General features: G+C 39.7%; 2 protein-coding genes across 8 annotated transcripts in view; one reads left to right on the top strand and one right to left on the bottom strand.

Moving 5' to 3' along the window:
• Positions 1-25,991, top strand: part of SPATA7 (spermatogenesis associated 7) — a 67,748-nt gene that overhangs the window by 38,780 nt on the left and 2,977 nt on the right. For 4 of the 5 annotated variants that reach the window (XM_038746075.1, XM_038746094.1, XM_038746123.1 and 1 more), the window contains 6 exons: positions 1,394-1,515; positions 2,498-2,551; positions 3,436-3,510; positions 4,307-4,364; positions 4,646-6,028; positions 23,552-23,692. In XM_038746075.1, coding sequence (XP_038602003.1) covers positions 1,394-1,515; positions 2,498-2,551; positions 3,436-3,510; positions 4,307-4,364; positions 4,646-5,212 — 876 coding nt within the window. In that variant the 3' untranslated portion in view covers positions 5,213-6,028; positions 23,552-23,692. The remainder of the gene's footprint in view (positions 1-1,393; positions 1,516-2,497; positions 2,552-3,435; positions 3,511-4,306; positions 4,365-4,645; positions 6,029-23,551; positions 23,693-25,991) is intronic. The other variant, XM_038746085.1, reaches the window with a different exon arrangement.
• The window catches only part of PTPN21 (protein tyrosine phosphatase non-receptor type 21), a 65,111-nt gene continuing 59,428 nt past the window's right edge, over positions 20,309-25,991 (bottom strand). For 2 of the 3 annotated variants that reach the window (XM_038746050.1, XM_038746056.1), the window contains exons 16-19: positions 24,509-24,637; positions 24,083-24,317; positions 23,537-23,697; positions 21,823-21,951 (exon numbers count right to left, since the gene is read on the bottom strand). In XM_038746050.1, coding sequence (XP_038601978.1) covers positions 21,823-21,951; positions 23,537-23,697; positions 24,083-24,317; positions 24,509-24,637 — 654 coding nt within the window. Of the gene's footprint in view, positions 21,952-23,536; positions 23,698-24,082; positions 24,318-24,508; positions 24,638-25,991 lie in introns of all 3 variants that reach the window. The other variant, XM_038746063.1, reaches the window with a different exon arrangement.

The raw sequence follows: 25,991 nt of genomic DNA, 5'->3' as shown, positions 1-25,991 counted from the left end.
TTTGAAGAGGGGAGTAACATGCCCAGGGCGTTTCTGGACAAAGACAATCCGGGCAGCGGTGTGAAGTGTGGGAGATGTGCCTTGCAGGTGGAGAGAGTGGTGGTCTGGCTAAAATTCCTAAAGTTATATACAGCAAGAAGCAGACAAAAGTGACATGTGACAATGCAATTTAGGTAATGAGAAGACTGGAATCTGAATATGGCTCTAGGGCAGTACAGAAAGATTTCAGAATATTAGAACACAGGAACATAAATCAGAAGGATAGCAAAGTTAAAACCCTCAAGTATGAGCCCCCCCCAAATCACTCCCACCCACTTTTATATCCATGCTCTCATCCTTGTCAGCCATCTCTGAAGAACTCTCAAGCCTGTTTTCAAATTCTACCCCATGCACCTGTGTTGTTGATCCTATCTTTTCTCTCCTTCTACAATCCCTTCCACCCACTTGTCCCTCCCCAACCACCATCTTCAACTGCTCACTCTGATGAAAATTGCTCCTTTCCCTCCTACCTTGCCCATGTCTCCCTACGTCTCAATCTTTCCTCTGCCTGGAACTACATTCCTCTTATTGTCTGAAAACCGCTCCCCCGCTCCCCCATAGTCAAAGCCCATCTAAAATTATATCTCATCCAGAAGACCTTCCCTGATCAATTTGAGTGCCTCCACTTCAAATCCAACTGCCACTTTAACCTTATTGATTCTGTTATTCTCTCCTTTGAGCTTAATACAGTTTTCTCTACATAGATGCTCAGTAAATGCTATTGATTGATTGTATCCCTGAAGCTTGGTCACTGGCACCAAGAACAGGATTTTAGTAGTTTTATCTCTCTAAGTTGTGAGGCCCACAGAGAAATATTGGTACTCCAGGCCTCCTTCTTTCAGTATAGAAAAAACTTTTCCTGTATAAATAGGCTCTTGTGACTTTCCCCTACTCCTAACAGCCTAGATGGGTCCTTGGGTAGTAGTTATCTAGTAGATTTCCAAGTCCTGCCATTCCCTTTCTGCCACTTTAGCTTTAAAGATTTGTTGGTGTTCTTTTGGCAGATCCCCAAATTTGATTTTCTGGGTCTGAGGGTTTAATATTCTTTGCTGTATATTTACATCTTAAAAACTTGTTTGGTCTCCTAGGTAATGTCATTTAAAATGTTTTTGTCCTTTCATTAAGGCTCATTATGAAGGAGGTTGACGTACCATTTAAACAAGTTTGGAAAAAGTAATTGTTAACATTAATATCAATTGAATAAGATATAATGATATTTAAAATATCCCTATATCTTATTGACAGTAACTATAAACAATTGCAATTTTCCCTTTACCTTTTTTCTTATTTGCTCTAATACTTGTTTCATAATGTAGCATTGATGCAGAGTAAAGATGTATTATTTATATTGCAGCCTAGGGCTTCCAGTTATACCACATGTGGCAACATAGAAAAAAGAGCTTCTTCTCAGACATCAAGGAACAGCTTAACCTGGGACCAAATTAAAGATGATGCTTCTCAGAACTCCTTTTCAAGGTACCCCATCTATAGGGATAATAACATCAGTAAACTTTATTTCTATAACTCTGACATTACAGAAGACCCTGAAAATTAACTATTATTATTATTTTTCACTGTAAAATCTTTTGTAGTGACCTGTTTTAATATTTCAAACCTAGCATATTCACATTTTCCATTAGAATTCCAGTGTATTCTAATAAAATGCACTGTGTGTTGTGTTCATGCACTGTATTCATACATATTGAGGCAAGGGCAGAAACAAAGCATGTCAAACTTTAGATTAATAGTTTTGCTAAGAAGTGTGTTGAAATATGCATCTAGAAACTTAGTATACACAATTAGGCCAAATTAACTTTGGAGCCCCTAGACTGCCTGGGCAAAGGGACTTCCAGATTTGAGGCATATGGTGAATATTTCAGAGGATAAAAACTTGTACTGAAAAAGTGGGGCAAAAAAGAGAAGCAGTCTGCTTCGTGACCTTGGTCTAGTCACTTCACTTCTCCGTACCTCAGTTACCTTATCTGTAAAGTGGGGATTAAGACTGTGAGACATGGACTGTGTCCAACCTTATTAGCTTGTATCTACCCCAGCACTTAGTACAGTGGCTGGCACACAGTAAGCACTTAACAAATACCATAAAATACGTGTGTGTGTGTGTGTGTGTGTGTGTGTGTGTGTGTGTATGCCTATCTATCTGCACATAAATAGATATATATGTACACCGTGAATGATCCATAGTAGTTGCCCTCATCATCTTTATATTCAAGCACTTGTTCAACACTAGTTAATTTTGACTGTTTATATTCATCTGAATGACTCATTTTGCAGCATCTCAGAGCCTACAACTCAGACCAATAAAGGTGCTGGAGAATCCCAATTGTCTGGGTTGTGTGTTGAGCCTGGGAATGTTATATTGTCCTAGGTATCAGCAGTAAGAAAATTACATTCTTTCAAGCAGTATGAGTTAAAGATTTTACATTATTTCTTTTATTTTTAGGGCAACATCTCCCTCTGACACCCAGTCTTCTACAGTGAGAAAAACCCAGTCTGAGTATGTCCTTCTTCATTTTACGTCAACAAAAAGTGAAAGAAAATTTACATGATCAAAATTTATAAAAGAAATGCTGGAACTCTAGTGATACAACACAGTGGTTTTTATCAGGTCAAATCCATAAAATGTACTAAATTTGGAAAAAGTATGGAATATTCTGAAAATTTTCCAATCACGGAACTTAAACTTGGAAGAATAAGCCTCTGCTGTTGACTTCCCAAATATTTTCATAAACTCCTACTTTTTGTTACTTTCAGTCTTTCCAAAATCAGTGAAAGGCAGTTTGGCTTAATTGAAAAATGTGTGGATCTGGATTCTAGTCCCAGCTCTGCACTGCTTTGCTTTGTGACCTCAAGCAAGTCATTTAACCTGCTTTGTGCCTCAGTTTCCTATCTTATAAAATGGACTGATAATACCTGCCTCTCCCTACCTTGCAGGTCTGTTTTAAGTACAAAATAAGATAAGTGATGTGCAAGTACTTAGGAAAAATAGAGCAATTCAAAGTTTTATGACCTAGTCTAGATGTTATTCTCAACTTCTCACTCATATAAAGAAAAAAAGAAAGGGAGCAACACAATTAAATTTAGGTTATCTAATTCTAAGGAATATTTTTCAAAGGGAATCACAACAATAATTCTTTTTAAGAAATTAAGATGCAAAGTATGAATAGGAAAAGTGAGGTTTATCCTTTCCATTTGCTGTGTAGACTTTGTGAGAGTTGAGAGTAGAGAGACAGTCTGATGGACTGACAAAAAGGTATTAAGAAATATCATTACGAGGTTACAAGATAGATGTTTTTACTTTCTTTATATTTAGCTGTTTATGTCTCATATGTAAGTAACTATAAACATGGTTTTTAACTGGATTTTCTATTGCCCCTATAGAGAAGAACTCCTGTATCTGAGTTTTATTCAAGAAATAACAGATGAAATTTTGAAACTTGGATTATTTTCCAACAGGTTGGATGTTTTCATTTCCTAGTGAAGCGAATGTGGGTTTAAACTGGGCCATATTTATAAAAGCATTACCCATAAAGCACTTAGTTACTTTCTGAAATTCCTTCACTAGTGGGAAAGAAGTAAGATGTTTTCTGATTTTAGGTTATTGTTTCATCCTTGGGAATGTACTGGGCAATTCATGATCTGAAAAAGATTTTTGTTTATTAATATAAACGCGATTTGGCTGACATCTAGTTTGGCTGACATCATAGCCCAACTAAATGACCTAATTGCCAAGTCTTCAATGTGTTTTATACTGTGAAGATTTGACTAATGCAAACAAAAATGAAAGATTACTTAAATAGTCAATAATCAAGTTTTTAAATAGTTGCTTAAGTGCTCAATGAATCCATTAATTTAATAGACCAATCAATCATATTTGAGTGCTTACTGTTTGCAGAGCACTATACTAAGTGCTGGGGAGAATACAGTATAACAGAATTGGTAGACAAGCTCCCAGCCCAAATAGATAGCTTTCCTCATGAGAGGAAATGGAATAGGTTCCTGATCATGAATCACACTGACACTCAAATTTTACCACTGTCCTAAATATTGAGTTTCGACACGTAATCTCCCCAGTTTGAGGAACTATCTCACAAAAGAAAGAATGGCATGTCTTTCTGGGAAAAAAAATATGTAGAAGGGGGACGTTCTCATTTTCAATAGTCCAACCTTATGGATTTTACCATATATGTATGGTTTCTTTGTGTTGTTAATATAAGTGATTTCCTGTAAAAGTTTTTTTTTTCTTTTTCAGAGTTTTGGATCGATTGTTTGAGTATCATATATCGCAAAATAGACATCATTTGGAGGAGGTTTGTCTGTTTTTGGAGTATCTTTGAAATAGTTATGATGTTAATACAAAATTAAAAAAAATCTTTCCAAGTATATAAAAGTCTGTTTGAATATGATTGTAGCCATTAATTCAGATTATCTTTTGAAAAGTGGTTGTGCACTCTCACATCATCGCAGATATAAATACAATAGTTTCTTGAAGTAGAGTTTTCTGAGGGTTGAAGAAAGAATTTAGAATATGAAATAAATTTAGTCTAGCAAGTTTTGATGTCCATGATTAGTAAATTTATTTTCTTTCTAGGCTAAAATGCGCCATCTACTGCATATCTTAAAGGTGGATTTGGGTTGCATTACAGAGGAAAAATCTGAAAGATTAAATGCCAGTTTTGACAACTTTGATCTGTTTGATTCTGAAAACTTTTCAACTTCAGAACAATTAGCAAATGAAGATGAAAGAGTAATGCCCCGTCCAGAAAGCCGAGAGTTCCAACAAGCTCTGGATTTGTTATCTGTGGAACAGGAGGAAATGAACTCTTTCCAGGCCATCTGTAGTAAAAAGTCTTCTGGAGAAGATGCAAGTGCGAGAGTAAATGTTGGAACAGATTTTGAGCCATTGGTAGACTCTGATGAAGAACAGGATGTTTCACACACTGTAGGACCAGTATCCTCAGTGAACTCAACTCAGAGTGACTTTGAAAATATCAATGCTTCAGGTGAACTAGGTGAACTAAGTGAACTTGGCAAACTTGGTAAAAGCTTTACTGAACACCTTCAGCTCTCCAATGGAGAAGATGATTATCATGAAAAAGAAGAATGGGCTCCAGAACTCTTTGAAACAGGCACTGAAGATTATTCTCGGGATCTTTGATGGTAGTTAATAAACACTCAATGAAGACTGGAGAACTTGCCAGTCTTTTATGCTTCAGAGCAAGTATTATTCATTAGTTTAAGTGATGAGGATAGTGTTTGTCAGTTGGTCAGCACCTTTGGTCCAAAGACATGTCCATCTTTCAGATGAATTCCTGGTCCTTCTGGGTCACTTACTACAGCTGCTAAAGTTAGAAGTCTAGTTTTAAGACTGTCTTGAAAAAAAAAACTTTGATCTGTAAATAGTGTAAACTAAGGTTATGTAATATAGTATATCACATTTTTAGCACCAAGAGTTGAGCTGAAACTTAGACTAAAGGCCCCAGTTATAAACTTGGGCCAACAGTCTTGAATTTAAAAATCACTAGAAAATCCCCTGGGCTTTTATTGAGATAATTGTATAGTGCAGATGTTTTGAATGAATGAAGAGAAATGTTTTGATATGTAATAATAATAATGATGGTATTTGTTAAGTGCTTACTATGTGCCAAGCACTGTTCTAAGTGCTGAGGTAGAAACAGACTACAGTCAGTTCAGCAGTATGCCTTTTTGATTTGGGCTATTCTTACAAACAGTATATCATGTAAAGGTTTTGATTACCATGGTTTGCAGATAGCCAAAATAAATTGCTTCCAAGCAACTCCCATACATCCCTGCTCTCTTCCCTGAAGAGAGGGCAGTGGACAGGGGAGTCTGAAGGACATGAGGGGAGCAGATGAGCCATGGAAGACATGCCTTTGAGTGGAGCTGCATCTGTAGTCATGTGGAGTTGGCTGCAGATCTGGGGCAGCAGAAGAAAGAAGGAGCTCCATCCCAGGTGAGTAGCTATGGCTCAGTTCACCTGGTTTGTTTAATGCTAACCTTCTCAACTAAAACTTGGGGGGGAATTCATCACAATTGGAAAAGCCATTAGACGATGAGACAGCCTGTTTTGGTTCGTGGCATTTTGATCCTCATTATAAACCTTTGACTGTCTACAGGGAAGCTTCACTAATAGATGCAGCATGGCCTAGTGGAAAGAGCACGGACCTGGGAGTCAGAGGACCTGAGTTCTAATCCCAGCTCTGCCACCTTTCTTAAAAAAAAAATGGTATTTGTTAAATGCTTACTATGTGTCAGGTACAATAGTAAGTGCTGGGGTAGATACAAGCTAATCAGATTGAACCCAGTCCATGTCCCACGTGAGAAGCAGCCTAGTAGATAGAGCATGGGCCTGGGAGTCAGAAGGACATGAGTTCTAATCCCGGCTCTACCATTTGCCTCCTATGTGACCTTTGGTAGATCACTTCACTTCTCTGTGCCTCAGTTACCTGTCTGGAGAAGGGGGATTGAGACTGAGCCCCATGTGGGATAGGGATTGAGTCCAACCCGATTTGCTTGTATCCAACCCAGTGTTTAGTACAGTGTCTGACACACAGTAAGCATTTAACAAATACCATTATATTAGGCCATTCTGCTCTTAGTCTCCTTTAAATTCCAACGTGTTTAGTGCTGGGGTAGATGATACAGGTGTATCAGTTTGGACACAGTCTGTCTCCTCCAAAAGGCCATTTTTTTTCGTTGTTTTTAATGGTAGTTATTAGGCGTGTACCAGGCACTGTACTAAGTGCTGGGATAGATAAAAACTAATTAGGTTGGACACAGTCAATGTCCCACATGGGGCTGACAGTCTTCATCCCCATTTTACAGATGAGATAACTGGAGCACAGAGAAGTTAAGTGACTTGCCCAAAGTCACAGAGCAGACAAGTGGCACAGCTAGGATTAGAACCAGGCCCCTGACTTCCAGGCCCGGGCTTTTTCCAGTAGGTCATGCTGCTTTTCTAGTTCTGTTTAATCATCGTTTTCTTTTGCTCCATGTTTCCTGATGTGGGTGAACTCAATGTAATTTATTCATTCATTCAATAATATTTATTGAGCTCTTACTGTGTGCAAAGCACTTTACTAAGTGCTTGGGCGAGTACAGTACAACAGTAAACAGACACATTCCCTGCCCACAATACGTTTCCAGTCTAGAGGGAGGGGGCGGTCTAGAGAGGGGGATAATTGTGGTATTTGTTCAGCACTTACGATGTGCCAGGCACTGTACTAAGCAAAGGGTGTACTAAGCAAAGCACTGTACTAAGGGTGGATACAAGCAAATTGGGTTGGGCACAGTTCCTGTCCCATGTGGGGCTCACAGTCTTCATCCTTATTTTACAGATGAGGTAACTGAGGTCTGTACTCTCAAAGCACTTTGATATTCACTCCATGCCTTCCCCTACAGCATTTACCTACAGCATTTATGTACATGCTCTACATGTACTTAAAGCAGTGAGTACAGAAGCATTGTGGCTTATTGGATAGAGTACAGGCCTGAGAGTCAGAAGGATCTGGGCTGTAATCCCAGCTCTTGCCGCTTGTCTGCTGTGTGACCTTGGGCAAGTCACTTCACCTCTCTGTGCCTCAGTTTCTTCATCTGTAAAATGGGATAAAGACTGTGAGGCCCACGTGGGACAGGGACTGTTAGTAACCCAATTTGCTTGTGTCTACCCTAGTGCTTAGTACAGTGCCTGGCATATAGTAAGCACTTAATAAATATTATTATTATTGCATATCATTATACTCTGCTGCTTCCCCTCTCTAATATATCATGATGTCTGTCTCCTCCACTTGATTGTAAGCTCCCTGAGGTCAGGGATCAGGCCTACTGACTTCATGGTATTATACTCTCAAGTGCTTAGTAAAGTGCTCCAAACACAATAAATACCACTGATTGTTCGAATGTAGTTTCTGATGGTATTTTAAGCAATTATTATGTGTCAATCACTCTTCCAAACATCGGGATAGATATACGTTAATCAGTCAATCAATCAATCGTATTTATTGAGCGCTTACTGTGTGCAGAGCACTGTACTAAGCGCTTGGGAAGTACAAGTTGGCAACATATAGAGACGGTCCCTACCCAACAGTGGGCTCACAGTCTAGAAGGGGGAGACAGAGAACCAAACCAAACATATTAACAAAATAAAATAAATAGAATAGATATGTACAAGTAAAATAGAGTAAGAAATATGTACAAACATATATACAGGTGCTGTAGGGAAGGGGAGGAGGTAAGGCAGGGGGGATGGAGAGGGGGAGGAGGGAGAGAGGAAGGAGGGGGCTCAGTCTGGGAAGGCCTCCTGGAGGAGGTGAGCTCTCAGTAGGGCCTTGAAGGGAGGAAGAGAGCTAGCTTGGCGGATGTTGGGAGGGAGGGCATTGCAGGCCAGGGGGATGACGTGGGCCGGGGGTTGACGGTGGGACAGGCGAGAACGAGGCACGGTGAGGAGATTAGCAGCAGAGGAGCGGAGGGTGCGGGCTGGGCTGTAGAAGGAGAGAAGGGAGGTGAGGTAGGAGGGGGCGAGGTGATGGAAAGCCTTGAAGCTGAGGGTGAGTCTTTACCCCATATGGGACTTACAATCTAAGTAGGAGGGAGAGCAGGAATTGAATCCCTGTTTTACAGATGAGGAAATTGAGGCACAGAGAAGTTAAGTAAATTGCTTGAGGTCACACAGCAGGCAAGAAATAATAATAATAATGGTATTTAAGCACTTACTTTATGCCAGACACTGTACTAAGCTCTGGGACATTCATTCATTCAATTGTATTTATTGAGCACTTACTGTGTTTAGAGTCTGGATTAGAACCCTGGTCCTCTGACTCCCAGCCTTGTACTCTTTTCTCTAGGCCATGCTGTTGGGAAGATAAGATGACTCACAGTTGAGCCTTGAGGGACACCCACAGATAGGGAGTGCAAGGCAGAGGAAGTGCCAGTGAAATAAATTTAGGAAAATTTAGGCCAGAGAGGTAGGAAACACTGGAGGGGATTGTCTGGGAAAAAAAAAAGTTAAATAATCTGTCCAGGAGAAGGAGGTAGTCCACTGTGTGAAAGGCTTCTGGGAGATCAAGGAGAATAAAGATAGAGAAGAAGCCATATGATTTGGCCAGGAGGTAATTGGTGGCCTTGGAGAGAGTCATCTCAGGGGAGTGAAAGGCAGATTGGGGAGGAAGTGAGACTACCAGGTATAGATAACCCATTCAAGGGGTTTGGGCAGAAATGGGAGGAGGGAGTTAGGGCAGTAGCTGAATAATGACTAAGGTGGGGTGAAATAGATTGAGTTGAGGAGTGAGAGGAAGCAGGAAGCTAAAATGTCCACAGGAAGTCCCCAAGAATCAATATAGGAATGGAAAAAGAAAAGCAAGGTGAGAAAGGCATCAAAATCACCCTGAAAATTGGAGGTTGGACCAGGGTAGTTTACAGCAACTTATAATCGAAGTGGTTGGTAGAGGTGGATGACAGTGGCTTCAAAAGAAAGGGAACAGAGGAATGGAGGGGAGGGATGGTGCAAAAGCAGCACTGGGGGCCAAGAAGCTCGCTGACAGCTTCCTTTTCCCAGGGAGTCGGAGGTGAGAGGTGAGGCCCTGTCAGGAGATGAAGGTGCAGATGAGACTATTATCTAGAGTGAGCTGTGTCTCAGTGATGGAGAGGAGGAGAATGTCTGGGCCAGGATCCAATTGAATTAAGTGCTTAGTACAGTGCTCTGCACACAGTAAGCGCTCAATAAATACGATTGAATGAATGAAAGATGAATGAGTTTGCCCACAGTGGATCTGGGGTTCCTCAGGCTGCATTTAGATGAGGTTGTGGGATGGGGGACAGAATGTGAGGATTGGGGGTGGATTTAATGGGAGTGAGCTGATGTGTGATGCTGGGAGAAAGGGGTTTGGAACAGCAATGTGAAATAAGGACAAGAATGGGGTTGAGCAGTGGTTGAAATGCAAGGTGCCATGTTGAAGTCCTAGAACCTCAAGGACTGCAGCTCTTAGATCAGTGATTGCAACTTAGAGTCTTCCATTCTGAATCGCTACAGCTACCACTACCTGCCTGGAGCTATTGAAGTCGCTGGTCATGAGGGTGGGCAGCTTCCCAACATTTTTATGATAATGACGATATTTGTTAAGCACTTACTTTGTGTCAAACACTGTTAAAAGCACTGGGGTACGTATGAGCCAAGCAAGTTGGATAGTCCCTGTCCTGCATGGGGCTCACAGTCTTAATCCCTCCCAGCCCCACAGCACTTATGTACAATTGAATGAATGAATGAATGAATGTACATATCTGTAACTTATTTATACTAATGTCTGTCTCCCCCTCTAGACGGTAAGATCATTGTGGGCAGGGAATGTGCCTGTTTATCATTATATCTACTCTCCCAAGCACTTAGTACAGTGCTCTGCACCTAGTAAGTACTCAGTAAATACAACTGAATGAATAAATGAATCCCCATTTTATAGAGGAGGTAACTGAGGCACAGAGAAATTAAGTGACTTGCCCAGGGTCACACATCAGGCAAGTGGTGGAGCCAGGATTAGAACCCAGGTCCTTCGGACTCCCAGGTCCGTGCTCTATCCACTAGGCCACGCTGCTTTTATGGTTATGAAGGTGTGCTCTTGGTGGGCCAGGGGAGCTAGAGGAGGGGTCTCCCAACATGAATTGGGCTGGGGCTGCAGTAAAAAAAAGAGTGAATAGGCAAAACGTTTTGGTTGAGTGGCTGCTGGAATTCCACATAAGACTTTCAGAGCATTAGCAAGTCTTTTTTGAGTAGATACTCAGAGAAGTGATGGATCTAAGTTTATGCAGGTGGACAAAATGATCATACTGGGGCTCGTCTGACCCATCATTTAAAGATATCAGTACGTTTTATGTCAGAAAATGCAAATAATTAATTCAGAATTCCATCCCAAAAAGTGGTATGTAATTTTGCTAACATGATTCATATGGGAAAAAGTTGCAACTTTCAGCACCCATGAAGTCAATTTAGCTTTTTGAGAGCTCCCTCTACCATCTGAAGCATGTCATGTTCTGTGGAAAGCAATACTTACCAGTTGTGAAGAGATCTGCTGGTTTTATTTCATCTTGTTTTTCACTCCTGAAAATACAGGGTTCTGTTAGGCAGAATTCAAAGGAAGCTGAAACAGGTCTGGGCACATCAACTGGCAATTCGTGTATGTACACTTTTAATAAATGATTGTGAAGCCCTTGGATTATTTTATAATGTTTCCTTAGGCACTTTGAGACAATCTTTCTGGTCTTTAGCCCCTTTTCTCCCAAGTTCTCTCTTTTGTGTTGTCATTCTTCATTTACAGAATGTGCATAGTCTGAAATAACCTGATTAACAAATGTATTTGCATACAGTATGAAGTAACTTAGCCCCCTTGCCTTTTCTAATTGTTTTGTTTAGTGACCCAAATCTCCAAGATAAGAAGCCAGATAAATACACCTGGGACAGATTTAACATTTAAATTTAGTCTTTGTTGGCTTTTTGATTAGGTAAAAAATATAGTGCCAGCCGAAAGTGAAAATTTCTTCCTAGCTATGGTTCTTGGTAATTGATCAATGAATCAGTGGTATTTATTGAGCACTTACTATGTACAGAGCCCTGTTCTAAGTGCTTGGAAGAGTACCATACAACAGAATTAGCAGACACATTCCTGCCTATAATGAGCTTTATTTATATTACTTAAATAATTACTTTATGTACTTAAAATAGCAGAGGAGGGGCTGCTAAATAGCATAAATAAAGCTTTAGGGTTGTTTCAGACTGTAAGCTCTTTGTGGGCGGAGAATGTATGTTTATTGTTGTATTGTACTCTCCCAAGCACTTAATACAGTTTTCTGCATACAGTAAGTGCGCAGTAAATATGACTGAGTGAATGAATGGTTGAGGACATGGAGGAGGTGAGGAAGAAAATCCCCATTTCCCATCCAACTCTGCCTTGCCCTGTTGATAAAAAAAATTTGGTTAATACTGCAGCAGATTCTCTGATCCACCTCCTGACTACCTAAATTCTGTAATTTATGTTTTCAGGATTTTCTTCTGGCATCTGTTGCCTTCAAGATCAAAGTCAATTCTCCATTGTGGTCCACATCACCCTCTATCATTTTCTTAAGATTTTCATCTCATTTATGAAATTTTTCTCAGTCTCCTAATCCCTGTTTTGGTTTCCTGTCATTCCTGCGTCAGGGTCTTTCATCCTGTTCATGGTGCTTGTAACATCCTCTCACTTATTATAGTATCTAATAGAGTGTCAACTGGGAAAGGATACCCATAAACCCAATTGCTAGTACTTTTTGAGTGCTCTCTACCTATAGAGCTTTGAACCGATCACTATGATGCAAAAAGTGCCTTGCTTCCTTAGAGGCATTAAGTGTTTAGAAGATATGAATAACAAATTACCACCACCTATTTTCTAGTGGGCAAGCACAATACCCAGTTTATCTCTCTTCTTCAACTAGGTCCCATAATTATTGTATTTAAATGGAAATAAGCAGATAAAATGCTTGTCTTGCCTCTGCTATTATAAATTCCTTGTGGGCAGGGCTATCTAATCTTTAAAGCAATGTGCAGTTCGAATATCTTAGTTTAGTAGTCTTGTTTACCCTAGACAGGCAAAGAGTGAAGCTTCTTTCTCCATTCATCGAAAAAGTTATGCTGCATTTCCTGAAGGAAATAGTTTATTGAAAGTTTATTACAACATCCAATATCCTACTCTGAGGATCGAGAGAAAGACTGAGGGGATTGTAGCGTTCTAAATATGACAGATAAAAATTTACACATAGAAGATCTAGGGTACCTCAGCTATTTGAGTTGGCCACATTCACCTGTAAAATAATTAATTAGTGGTATTTGAGTTGTCTACACCGCTGTCTCAAGTTTCTCTCCAATTTTCTCCTTAACCCCCTCCAATCTGGCTTCCATTCCCTTCACTCCACAGAAACCACCCTTTCAAAATGATCACAAATGATCTCTTTCTTGCCAAATCCAATAGCCTCTACTCCATCTTAATCCTCCTCAGCCTCTCAGCTGCCTTCTAAACTGTCAACCCTTCTGGAAACATTCAACCTCAGCTTCATCAACACTGTCCTCTCCTGGTTCTCCTCCTATCTCTCTGGCCAATCATTCTCAGTGTTTTTCACAGGCTCCTGCTTTGTCTCTCACCCACTAACTGTGAGTGACCCTCAAGGTTCAGTTCTGGGTCCCTTTTTATTCTCCAGCTACATCAACTCCCTTGGAGAACTCATTCGCTCCCATGGCTTCAACTACCACCTTTTGGCAGATGATTCCCAAACCTACATCTCCAGCCCTGATCTCTCTCCTTCTCTCCAGTCCCACATTTCCTCCTGTCTTCAAGATATCGCTACTTGGTTGTCTTCCCATCACCTCAAACTTAACAGAACTCCCTATCATCCTACCCAAGATGTGTCCTCCCTCTGACTTTCCCATCACTATAGACAGCACCACCATCCTTCCTGTTTCACAAGCCCATAACCATGGCATTATCTTTGACTCCTCTCTCTCATTCAACCCACATATGCAATCTATCACTAAATCTTCTTGGTTCAACCTCCACGACATTACAAACACTCCATCCAAACTGCTACTACATTAATTCAAGCATTTATTATATCCCACTTTGCTTATTATATCATTCTCCTTGCTGATCTCCCTGCTTCTTGTGTCTCCCCACCAAAGTTCATACTTCATTCTGCTGCCTGGATCATTTTTCTACAAACACGTTCAGTCCATATTTCTCCACTCCTGAAGAACCTCCAATGGTTGCCCACCCACCTCCATATAAAACAGAAACTCCTTACCATTGGCTTTAAGGCACTCAATCACCTTGCCCCCTTTTACCTCACCTCGCTACTCTGCTGCTGCAACCTGGCCAGCACACTTTGCTCCTCTAATGCCAACCTACCCACTGTACCTTGATCACATCTTTCATCCATCTCCTGCCTCTGGCCTGGAACACCCTACCTTCTTAATATGTGACAATTACTCTGCCCACATTCAAAGCCTTATTGAAGGCACATCTCCTCCAAGAGACCTTCCCTAAGTTCTCATTTCCTCTTTACCCACTCCCTTCTGTTGCCCTCCCTCATCCTCCCCCAAGCTCCATAGTACGTGTACATAATGTCCAGTCCTGCCTACAAGGAGTTTATAGTCTAAAGGGTGTTATCCTCGACTCTGCTCTCTCGTTCACCCCTCACATCCAATCTGTCACCAAAACCTGCTGGTCTCACCTCCACAGCATCGCCAAGATCCGTCCTTTCCTCTCCATCCAAATCGATACCTTGCTGGTTCAATCTCTCATCCTATCCCGACTGGATGGCTGTATCAGCCTCCTCTCTGATCTCCCATCCTCCTGTCTCTCCCGACTTGAGTCTATACTTCACGCTGCTGCCCGGATCATCTTTGTGCAGGAACACTCTGGGCATGTTACTCAATTCCTCAAAAATCTCCAGTGGCTGCCAGTCAACCTACACATCAAGCAAAAACTCCTCACTCAGCTTCAAGGCTCTCCATCACCTCACCCCCTCCCAGCTCACCTCCCTTCTTTCCTTCTCCAGCCCATCCCACACCCTCCGCTCCTCTGCCGCTAACCTCCTCACTGTACCTTGTTCTCACCTGTCCTGCTGTCAACCCCCCGCCCACATCCTCCCCCTGGCCTGGAATGCCCTCTCCGCACATCCGCCAAGCTAGCTCTCTTCCTCCCTTCAAAGCCCAGAGCTCACCTCCTCCCAGAGGCCTTCCCAGACTGAGCCCTTTTTCCTCTCCTCCTCCCCATCCCCCCCGCCCTACCTCCTTCCCTTCCCCACAGCACTTGTATACATTTGTACAGATTTATTACTCTATTTTACTTGCACATATTTACTATTTAATTAATTTTGTTAATGATGTTTATCTAGCTTTACTTCTATTTATTCTATTGGTTTTGACACCTGTCTACATGTTTTGTTTTGTTGTCGTCTCCTTCTAGACTGTGAGCCCATTGTTGGGTAGGGACCATCTCTATATGTTGCCAATTTGTACTTCCCAAGTGCTTAGTACAGTGCTCTGCACACAGTAAGTGCTCAATAAATACGATTGAATGAATGGATAAAGGGGGAGAATATTAGAATTTGGTGACAGATTGAATGGGTTGAATGAGATGAGTTGAGAGTAATGCCAAAGTTACAGGCCTGTGAAAAAAGGGAGGATAAGGTGTTGTCTCTAGTGATGACAATGACAGGGAGGACAAGTGCTGGGTGGGAAGATGAGGTGTTCTGTTTTGGACATGCTACATTTTAGGTATCAGTAGGACATCCAAGTAGAGATGTCCTAAAAACAATCTACAGAGTGAAAACACTTGGGCCCCAAAAGAGGACCTTTGTACTGATGACTTATTTCATTCACTCACAAAAATCAAATAGCAAATATTGTTTCAAATATTTATTTTCATGGCAAAAATAAACTACAATATATTCATTTCACATATATTACATATGCAGTCATTCAAGCTTTTCTGCCCATCAAATGCAGTTTATAAAGTTTTACAAACCTAATTTCAATTTTACAAGACTTAAAATTATTCCAATTATACATTTTTACAATATCAATGGCCAAACAGCAAAACATATTTAGCTATTTTAACTGAAAAATAATACTTGAAAACCTATGCTTTTGTTTGAATTAAAATCCGTATATATTGGCTCAAATGACAGGAAAACATTTCTAGGAGACAGAAGGCCCTTTGTATCAGTTTTTTCCAAATACCATTTTGAGTTTATTACATCTTCAAGAAGTGCCCAAAGAAGGATGGTATGTACTTTAGAGAGTTGTTTATTTGGTAGGATTGCTCCAGATTACAAACAAAAATATAAACTGTACAAAATTAACTTTCTGACCTATACAGGAAATTATACATTCCATAGCCTGAATTCATTAGGTTCTTTGTACATTCATTCAATGTATTTCATTCAATCATATTTATTGAGCACTTGCTGTCTGCACAACACTGTACTTAGTGCTTATAATAATGGTATTTGTTAAGTGCTTACTATGTGCCAAGCACTGTTCTAAGCACTGGGGTAGATACAAGGTAATCAGGTTGCCCCACATGGGGCTTTAATCCCCATTTTACAGATGAGGTCACTGAGGGGCAGAGAAGTTAAGTGGCTTGCCCAAAGTCACACAGCTGATGTGACAGAGTCAGGATTAGAACCCATGACCTGTGACTCTCAAGCCCGTGCTCTTTCAACTAAGCCATGCTGCTTCTCGATCAGATTGATGCAGTACCCAGTTAGAGCAGAAAGAAATTAAATATCTAGAGGACAACGTTGAGATCTTTCACATGATTAGAAATAATCAAATCTCATTAATATTTTTGATAGCCCTTTTTTCTTTAATACGTAGAATAATTGCTGACACAGAGCTAAATCAAATGTCCCATCAGTGAGAACCGTGTTCACTGGTGCCAACATAATCTTTTAAGTAAAGCTTCACTGCACCTCTGTTTAAAATATTGCTAAAATGGCTAAAACTTGTGCTTTTCCAATACCAGTAAGAGAAAGCATTTGATTTTTGTCTCAACCTGCATTTGCTGCTCAGAAATATACTTCAGAAGCAGAATGATAAATGTTCAAACAAATCTGTAAACAGAAACTGAGCTGCTTAGCTTTTAGTGACATATTGAAAAAGTATAATCCAAAAGAGAAGTGGAAAGGCAACTCAGTTTATCATACTAACCAAAAAAGTATTTGTTTCAAAACCAAAGAAACAGATGAGATCTACTACATGTTCAGTTATCTAAAATGCCATGAAAATCACTCTGTGATTAAAACCCACTGACCCTACTTAGTTAAAAAAGATTGTTCCAAATCTCATTATTTCTTCATTTATTTTTCTCTACAATTTATATTCTGTTGTTAATCTGGGCTGTCAACTTGATAATTTAGTATCCGTAAAATGACCTTTGATTTAATTTTTACTAGCTACAATTGTAGAATCCTGATTTACCCATTAAGATGGAAATATCTGAATGTTGTTTTAGGTATTGATTCAGTTGCCTGATGTTTTACCCAAACATATATGAAGGTTAACGTATAGGAATTTGTTGCTGTCGGACAGCAATGGCCAGAAAACAGTGGTCTTAAAAAATATCATGTAGCTTGCAAAAGACGACTTGATAACCACATTGCATACTTTGAAGTCTGCTGACCAGTTTTATACAAATGACTGTCTATCCCATTTCAGGACTTGACCTTTCCAAAATGAAAGCATAACATGTAAAATGGTACTCGTCTAGCCTCCAGAAATTCCTGGCCTACCATGAAATTGTAATTATAGAACCAAAATTTAAACAGTGGGATTTGATTTTCTTAATTTTAAAATTTTTTTTATCCCTCTGGAGAAATCAATATTCACTCTTCTATGCAACTTCAGTAACTAAGCCACACAGCCTGAGTGGAGAAAGAGAGCTGTGCCAGATTCCAGTAAATTAGGGAAAGTCTCAGTATGCAGACCAGAGGAGAGGCATAATCAGAGACCATCTGATCCACCTTACTGCCAAAAGGAGACTGTTTAAACTATCCAAGAGAGATTATTGTCTCCCCTGTTATCTATATTTGCTTTTCTGTATTTCCCAACAATTTTTCATAACACCACTTCTCTCTACCTGGTTAGGAAAACTCTCAAATGCACATCCAAAATCAATTTGTTGATCAAGTTTTAAAGACTTCACCCAAAAACACGCATGCATGCAGACTGTATCTTCACAAAGCAAATCAATCTTCATTGATTAAAAAATGAACTATCCCAAAATCCCACCACCACAGTTGTATCATGGAATACCCCCAACCGTAAGTGATTTCACACTTGACTTTACACTGCCATCCATTCAGTTTGATTATACTCTCTCATTCTTTTCATTCCAACCAAGTGATCTACTCAGGTAAGAAAGGAAATGTACTACTTACTAGTAGTCTCCTGCCTGATTAACTGGCCTTCAGGGTGATGATTTGTTTCCACACCTTGGCAGTTGAATAGATGCTCTATAATGGGCTGTGAAGGGTTCACACAATGTCAGTGCAACCTGGAGATTCAGGGACTTTACCAGGAACAGCAGCCTGTAAATACAGCCAGAGTTTCTGCGAGTGAATCAGAGCCTCTCACTGTTCACTAAGAGGTTGTAGAGTTCCAGAAAGGCTGAAAGTGCCAGAAATATGGCAAGGGTTTGGGGATTGTGGGAGGGTTGCTGATTTTGGGACAGACCCACAGATGGAATTTGGATGTGAGGCACTCCTAATCATTGGAACTGTGAAGAGTGATTATAGAGCATTTGGACTCTGAGCTATAATTCACTGAATTTGATTTTCAGTGTTATACAAATATAAGCTGTTATATAAGCTTATCTTGTGAAAATGCAGGCCCTCTTTGCATCACACACACACATTTTATCTCTCATCCAAAAAAAAGTATTGGCAAGACTGACTGACAGAGGCATAGCTACATAGAGTGGAAAGTTTTCTCCTTATTTTGTAAACTACCTCAACCTCCTGCACTGTGTGAGACTAACATTTATTGCTCAAGGGCAGAGAAGAGCCACAATCTAATACAGTTCCATCCTGTGCTAAACTCAAATGAAGACTGTCGTTTCTGTGTTTCTGAACAGCATTTTATAAATTGAAGCCCATAAGCATTGGATTAAAAAAATAATAATTTTAATTTTAGAAGCTGACATAATACAAATGATCTATTTCTTATAATTAAATTGCGCTTAATTTGTGCCTAATCACCAAACTGACAAAGTGTTACTGTGACAAGGTATGATCATAATTTTTCCTCTGAAAATTATAGAAAACTCAGTTTTAAATTTGCTTATTACCTTCCTATATATTTTAAAATATTTTTAAGAATTAGAAATGCCCATTTCACATACCATGAATGGATGAATGTAATTGACCATAGATTTGAAATTCTTAATCTATGAAACAAAAGTTTTTTTTTCCAACAATACTTATTGAAAATAAATCTGTCAAAATAAGGTTGTCACAAATGCACACATACATCCATACACATAAGACCCACCCTTACTGGAATGTCTTCAGTAAACTCTACAAGGAAACCCAACTTTGAACAGTAAATTCCAAAACAAATAATTTTAGATGACTGACAGATTTCCACAAATAAACCATAAATAGTAGGGTCTGGAAGAAGTAACACATCCTTAATGCAAATCTCAGAGAAGGCAGTTTTCTTGATACATGAGATTAAACTTCAGTTTAATGGGCAAACCATAATAACATTTCAATCTCTCAGACGCTATTTTTCCTTGTCATTCATGATTATATGAGAGCAAAATGAAAAACAAATTATGAAAAGATTTTTATTTCACTATCCTTTACCAGGTAGTTTAACTATGTTCTTTTTGCTTAACCCATTAAGCACTTTAGAATCTTGTTTCTGATTTTCTCATTCCTCTATTCCAAGAGGTTAACAACAAATTTTAGGGCTCATTTTCATGCTTCATAGTAGGTGTTCTAGAAGGATAATACTCGGCAGAGAACAGCACTGTAATATTCCATATTTCAACATAAAATACCTCTGCACAAAAATGTGCTCTTGACTGATTAGTCAAAAGTACTATATATCTTGTTCAACTCCCCCCCCCAAAAAAAAACAATGGTAAAAGTGCAGGTTTTGCAACATATTACTTTGTATGAAATTTGATCTAATTTATAAAATATTGACATAAATCCAGTAATGTACAGAGTTCAACTACTGGCTGTATTAAAAATAACTAAGGAAACCAAATCAATAACTAAGTTTATCTGATATATCAGAAAGCTTGGTAAACTGTTATGCATTTCCTTTAGGATATTCTTTCCTCTAAAACAAATCTTGATATAATGTGGATATATCTAAGCCAGCTATCTTTAATTGAAATCCTCAATTTCATTTTTATTGGCCACAATACAATTTTAAAAACTGAGCTGAAACAGGAAGTATTAAATAGACTCTAAGATCTAATAATAATCTAGTATTTTAGGAGAATGACATCTTTAGATGAAGGGATTTTTTGAAATCAGGATATCTTGGATCAAATTATTGCACTGAAAGTAGACCGTTGGTTATTACCTTTTAATTAGACTGTTAGTGTCATTTTTTAAAAAAACAACAGAGTCCTTATTCTTTCAAACTATTAAAACGTAACATTTAACTGAAGAGAAATGGAAAAAGTAGCACCAGTTCAAAAGATGTACCAACCTCAAAAAAGCATTCCAACTGTACATCTAAAGAAACAAAAAATTCAAGCAAACACTCCATTTTATCCTTCTGCACATCTGTCTGAGTATCTTCATTTGATCTACCTTTTTCAACATGATTTTTAAATATGTCAAATTTGAAAATTAACACTAAGTTGATACATAAGAAATGTTCCCATTTCCACATTTTTTCATTCATCATTTCTGAATTTTGCTCATTCTCTTAAAATGGTCTCCAATAAGTCACAATTCAACTTGGCTGACATGAAACACCACTACCAAAACATGAGCAAATCCTGTTCCAAGACTGACAAAATATACTAAGTGATCTCACTGGTAAATTAAGCTGCATTTTTGTTTTATCTTGGAAGTACAAAAGAAAAAAATACATAATACTATATCTTTGCACTGACCGGAGAAATCAAAGAGAACCACATCATTTTGCCATCCTGTACTCATCTATTACTCCCAGTACTCACCTATTCCCCTTCCTACTTACTCAACTCTTTTTCTCACATCACCACTGTAAAACACTTTTTCCTAAACAGTATCCAACATTATTACTGTTAGTAATAGTAAAACAATATACAGATAAAAGCAATATGTATTGCTATTTAAATAACAGCAAAAAGTGCTTTAAAACCATCATTTACTTGTATTCACTTCAGTTTTAACCAGGAAAATCTATACTTATAATACTGAGAATATATTGAATGTTGCTGATTCTGTTGCTGAGATCTCTGTTAAGTAAGAGTGCATCTAATTCAATCCCTTCACTTTTTACATATTCTAAACAAATTTTGTACATTCAGTCCTCAGCTTAGAAAGTTCTGCTATTTTAAGTGGATTTGGGAATATACTTTTGAGTACAAAGAGCTTGCAACTTCTTAAATAACCCCAACCCACTTAAGCTTTTATTTTATTTTTGCAGTTGTTAACTAGACAAAAAGTAACCAATATTTTAAAAGATATTAAAATTGCATTAAATAATAAAGTTGAATTGTATAGAAAGCAGTCAAGACCATGGCAATCCCTGGGTAAAACTGGTCTGTCACTAAGGAAAACTCTAGATAGCAATTTTTCGGTTTCACACTAATATCCGGCCATCAAACCGTTTCAGATAGAAATCAACAGAGCAATATTTTGGGTGCCAGGACGGCCCAGCCTAGCTTCATTAGAAAATCAGTTTATCTAGAAAACACAATCTCATTAACGTGTGCAAGTACCGCAAATCAGCATAGACAGAAGCACAGCCAAGTAAGTCACTCCAAACCAGTCCTCCTGTTCCAACACTTTGCCCACAGACTTGAGATTCATTCCTTCAGCACTGTGCTTCTAATTTTCCACATGATGCACTGTCATGAAGATAAAATGAAACAGGCCACAATGCTACCCTGATGAGCCAGGTGTTGGGGAAAAGGCACAGGCCAGGTCTGCCTTGACAAATGCAATTTTCTTTGTAAACTCTTTAGATAAAGGGGTCCCATAAGAAACAGTGGGAGTTTATATAAGCCTAGAGCTTTTCAGGAATTCAATGAGAACTCTGTAGACAAAAGTATACTGGCTGAGAGTCTGAACCATCATCATCCTTTGTTGCCTCAACATGTCCAGCACTCTTGGGATGTCCAGCATCTAAGAAAAGAAAACCCATGAATTCAAGAATGAGTTAAGTCTTGACCCACATAAACAACTTCTAGAGGAGCAGATGTTGCTCTACTTACTTTCTGAATGAAATGTGCACATTTGTTTTCAGTGTCCTACGAGTAATAGCAACATGAATGGATTCTTAAAACCTAATTAAAAATGAACTAAGTAAAATGGATAAGGTATAAAATGTACTTTATCACCAAAGTGAACATCAAAGCCAAAATGAAAACTGAAATCAGTTATATTATTAACAATAACAATCGTAATTAATAATAATAATAATTGTGTTATTTGTTAAGCACTTACTATGTGCCAGGATCTGTATTAAGAGCTGGGGTGGGTACAAGCAAATTGGGTTGGATACAGTCCCTGCCCGACATGGGGTTCACAGTCTCAATCCCCATTTTAGAGATGAGGTAACTGAGGCCCAGAGAAGTTAAGTGACCTGCCCAAGGTTACACAACAGATGAGGGACAGAGTCAGGATTAGAACCCATGACCTTCTGACTTACAGGCCTGTGCTCTAGCCACTATGCCATGCTGCTTCTCAATTGAATCAGCATCTTTTAAAAGAACTCAATTCAAGGGACAAATTATTCAATTCAGCACTTGCCAAATTGGGTTAACTAGAAAGGGTATGTTTCTGGTTCATTCTTTCACAAAACAAATTTACATATTGAGAACTATTTTTATAGTACATGTTAAGCATTTTTATGGTACTTGATAAGCACAATCTACATGCCAGGCACTGTACTAAGTCCTGGAGTAGACACAAGATAATCAGATTGGATACAGTTCATATCCCACAGCACCTGTATATATGTTTGTACAGATTTATTACTCTATTTTACTTGTACATATTTACTATTCTATTTATTTTGTTAATGATGTGCATATAGCTTTATTTCTATTTATTCTGATGACTTGACGCCTGTCCACATGTTTTGTTTTGTTGTCTGTCTCCCCCTTTTAGACTGTGAGCCCGTTGTTGGGTAGGGACCGTCTCTATATGTTGCCAGCTTGCAATTCCCAAGTGCTTAGTACAGTGCTCTGCACACGGTAAGTGCTCAATAAATACGATTGAATGAATGAATGAATCCCATATAGGAGTCACAGTCTTAAATCCCCATTTTACAGATGAGGTACCTGAGGCACCAAGAAGTGACATGCCCAAGGTTACACAGCAGACAAGTGGCAGAGGCAGGATTAGAACCCAGGTCCTTCTGAATCCCAGGCCCGTGCTCCTTCCACTAGGCCACTCTGCTTCCCAGACTTTTTTTTTAAATGATATTTGGTTAAGTGCTTACTATGTGCCAGGCACTGTAATCAGGTTAACTTGTCCCACATAGGGCTCACAGTCTTAATCCCCATTTTACAGATGAGGTAACTGAGGCCCAGAGACTTTAAGTGGCTTTCCCAAGGTCACACGGCAGACAAGTGGTGGAACCAGGATTAGAACCCAGGAACCTCTGAATCCCAGGCCCATCTTCTCTACAGTATGCCAAGAAGCTTTTATCAGACCCTGGCATTTCCCAATGAAAAGTCTTACTTCCCATAAAACAAATAATCACCTCATTGTGCTCCAGACAGGCAATCATGATCTCCGAGAGGATTACTACTCCTGTTCTTCCTACACCTGCACTGCAATGGACCAGTAGAGGAGGGTTGGGACATTTGGGCTCAGTTGTGCTGTTTGTGTGGCGACGGACTGATTGGATTTCCTCCAGGTAAGCTGCAAGTGCAACGGAAAACCACATTCAATGATTTAGGTTTTAATACAATTCCTGGGTTATCACCATTTAAAAGACACCAGAACAACTTTTTATTTTCCTACCCCTCTTTCCAGGAAGTGCAGAACTTTTTGGCAAATCCCATATCACAAAATTACTGGGGAATATGTCTGTTTACTGTTCTGTTGTACTCTCCCAAGCACTTAGTACAGTGCTCTGCACACAGTAAGTGCTCAATAAATATGACTGACTGACTTATGGAGCATTTTCTAAACTGATCCAAGCATCTCTGTTCCCAACAGTTGTAATGCTGTTCAACTGCACTGGAACATCCCTTAATCACCCGCCCAGGAAATGGTGGTGTTGATGCAGGATTGAACCACTTACACAGAAATCCCTTTAAATCCTCTGGACAGCCATGTTCTGGCCAGTCAGTGTACTGAAGATGCCAAACCGTTCTTTCCTGCCCAGTGAGAAGGTGTTTTATCTTCAAGCCAGTTGTAGCATAGCAACCAGAGTCTGTTCGAAATCGTGTTGTTATTTTAAATCTTCCATAGGTGACAGTGTTGTGCCTTGAACCAAGTCGTGGCCAATACCTAAAACTCTTCTCTCGTCCACCCTCCTTTTGGAGAAAAGAACAGTGTGTGAAAACTAAGGAATACATCACCAGAATTATCAATATTTGTTAACTCTGTGGAATTTGTGGGGGCAACTCTCAATATTTCTGTGCCATTTTTCTCCTAAAAGTAACAGGCTGACTTTCAATGCTGTTTCTGAGAATATGGAGGCACATGAATATGAACAAGCACTCACCTCTTCTGCTGTCACCATTGCTATGATAGCAATTCCTTGTTCCCATACCAACTGCCAAAAATCCTGACATGTATTCTGCAATGGTCCTTGTGTGGCAATGTAATCCCACTCAATGCCACCAACAGAGACCTAGAGAGAAAGGATGAGGAAGAAAAACCAATTACTGTTTATTGAATTCCAAAGTGAACTGGCTTACTAAGGCTCTAAAAGGACGAATATAATAAATAAGCAGACTGGAAATTAGGAAAACTGTCCTACTTCTGGTTCAGCATTATCAATAATTATGGCCCTGTACTATTTTGAGTGGTTTGGGGGGTTTACGACTCTGGCCTTAAGAAACTTAGTAGAGTGGAGCATTAATCATTTGTGATGTCTTGAGCAAGCCACAATTTTTGTGCATTGGATTTTTCACTCCTAAAACAATTAAAATGAAAAATCTACTGGCCTCAACTGTAGAATTTTAAGATTTAGGGAGGTGAGGAATGTGAAAGAGAGAGGGAGGGAGAGAAAGGGAGAGACAGAGAGAGAGAGAGAGAGAGAGAGAGAGAGAGAGAGAGAGTGTGTGTGTGTGTTTTGGGGGCTGTGGGGGAGTGGGGAGTGAATTAGGGCCAGCCTCAAATGGTAAGCAAGGTAAGTGGTTGCCTCAGGGCAAGACATACCTCCTGAAACACTCAAGATGGGCACTCTACATGTGCAATTTATCAGTTGTATTTACTGAGTGCTTACTGTGTGCAGAGCACTGTACTAAGTGCTTGGGAGAGTACAACACAAAGGAATTGGCAGATATGTTTCCTGCCCACAAGAAGCTTATAGTATAGAGGTGGGTTTACTGTCAGCATCCCACCACTCCCTTCTGATATTGGGTGGGCATGGCAACCATTTCTGTTTGATTTTTCAGTGTTCCTCCCACCTTTCTCATACTGCCACCAGACTTGTTTTTAAATTTTTTAAATTTAGGTATCATGAGATCTGGGTGGGGAGGGAAGAGTCAAATATCATAGGGCGTGGGAGGTGGGCAGCAGTAAGTGGTGGAGGGAGTCTCCTGGGGGTGGGTGGGGTCTTGTGGCTGTACCTTTTCTAATATTCCTCTTGCCATGGGATCACTGATATCGCTTCTTCCAGGTTCACTCCCCTCCAACAACCCTGAGTCGGGGGTGTGATGCTACGAGGCTGCGGCAGTGTGACGCTGTGGGATGGGGGGTAGAAGAGTGGTGGGCAGTAAAGAAAAGAAGGGCTTGCTGTGTAGAGCTGGTGAGGCCATCTCAGTGAGCCAGACAGTGCTTGGGCACAGCACCGGGGGCGAGGTGGGGAGGAGGAGAGAGAGACCATAGCCAATATTTCCAGCTTGGGCTGCACAGAACAGAAGCCAGAAAGATTCAGCCACACTGAGGAGAAAAGGAGGTCTGGGGGACACTTCTAGATCCCAGTGGCCAAACAGTATTTACTGATGCCTGCAGTGGTACTATAGGATTGGGAGGAGGAG

The sequence above is a fragment of the Tachyglossus aculeatus genome, chromosome 1 (assembly GCF_015852505.1).
Source record: "Tachyglossus aculeatus isolate mTacAcu1 chromosome 1, mTacAcu1.pri, whole genome shotgun sequence".
Taxonomy (NCBI): Eukaryota; Metazoa; Chordata; class Mammalia; order Monotremata; family Tachyglossidae; genus Tachyglossus; species Tachyglossus aculeatus.
This window is presented reverse-complemented; position numbering and strand designations above follow the sequence as displayed.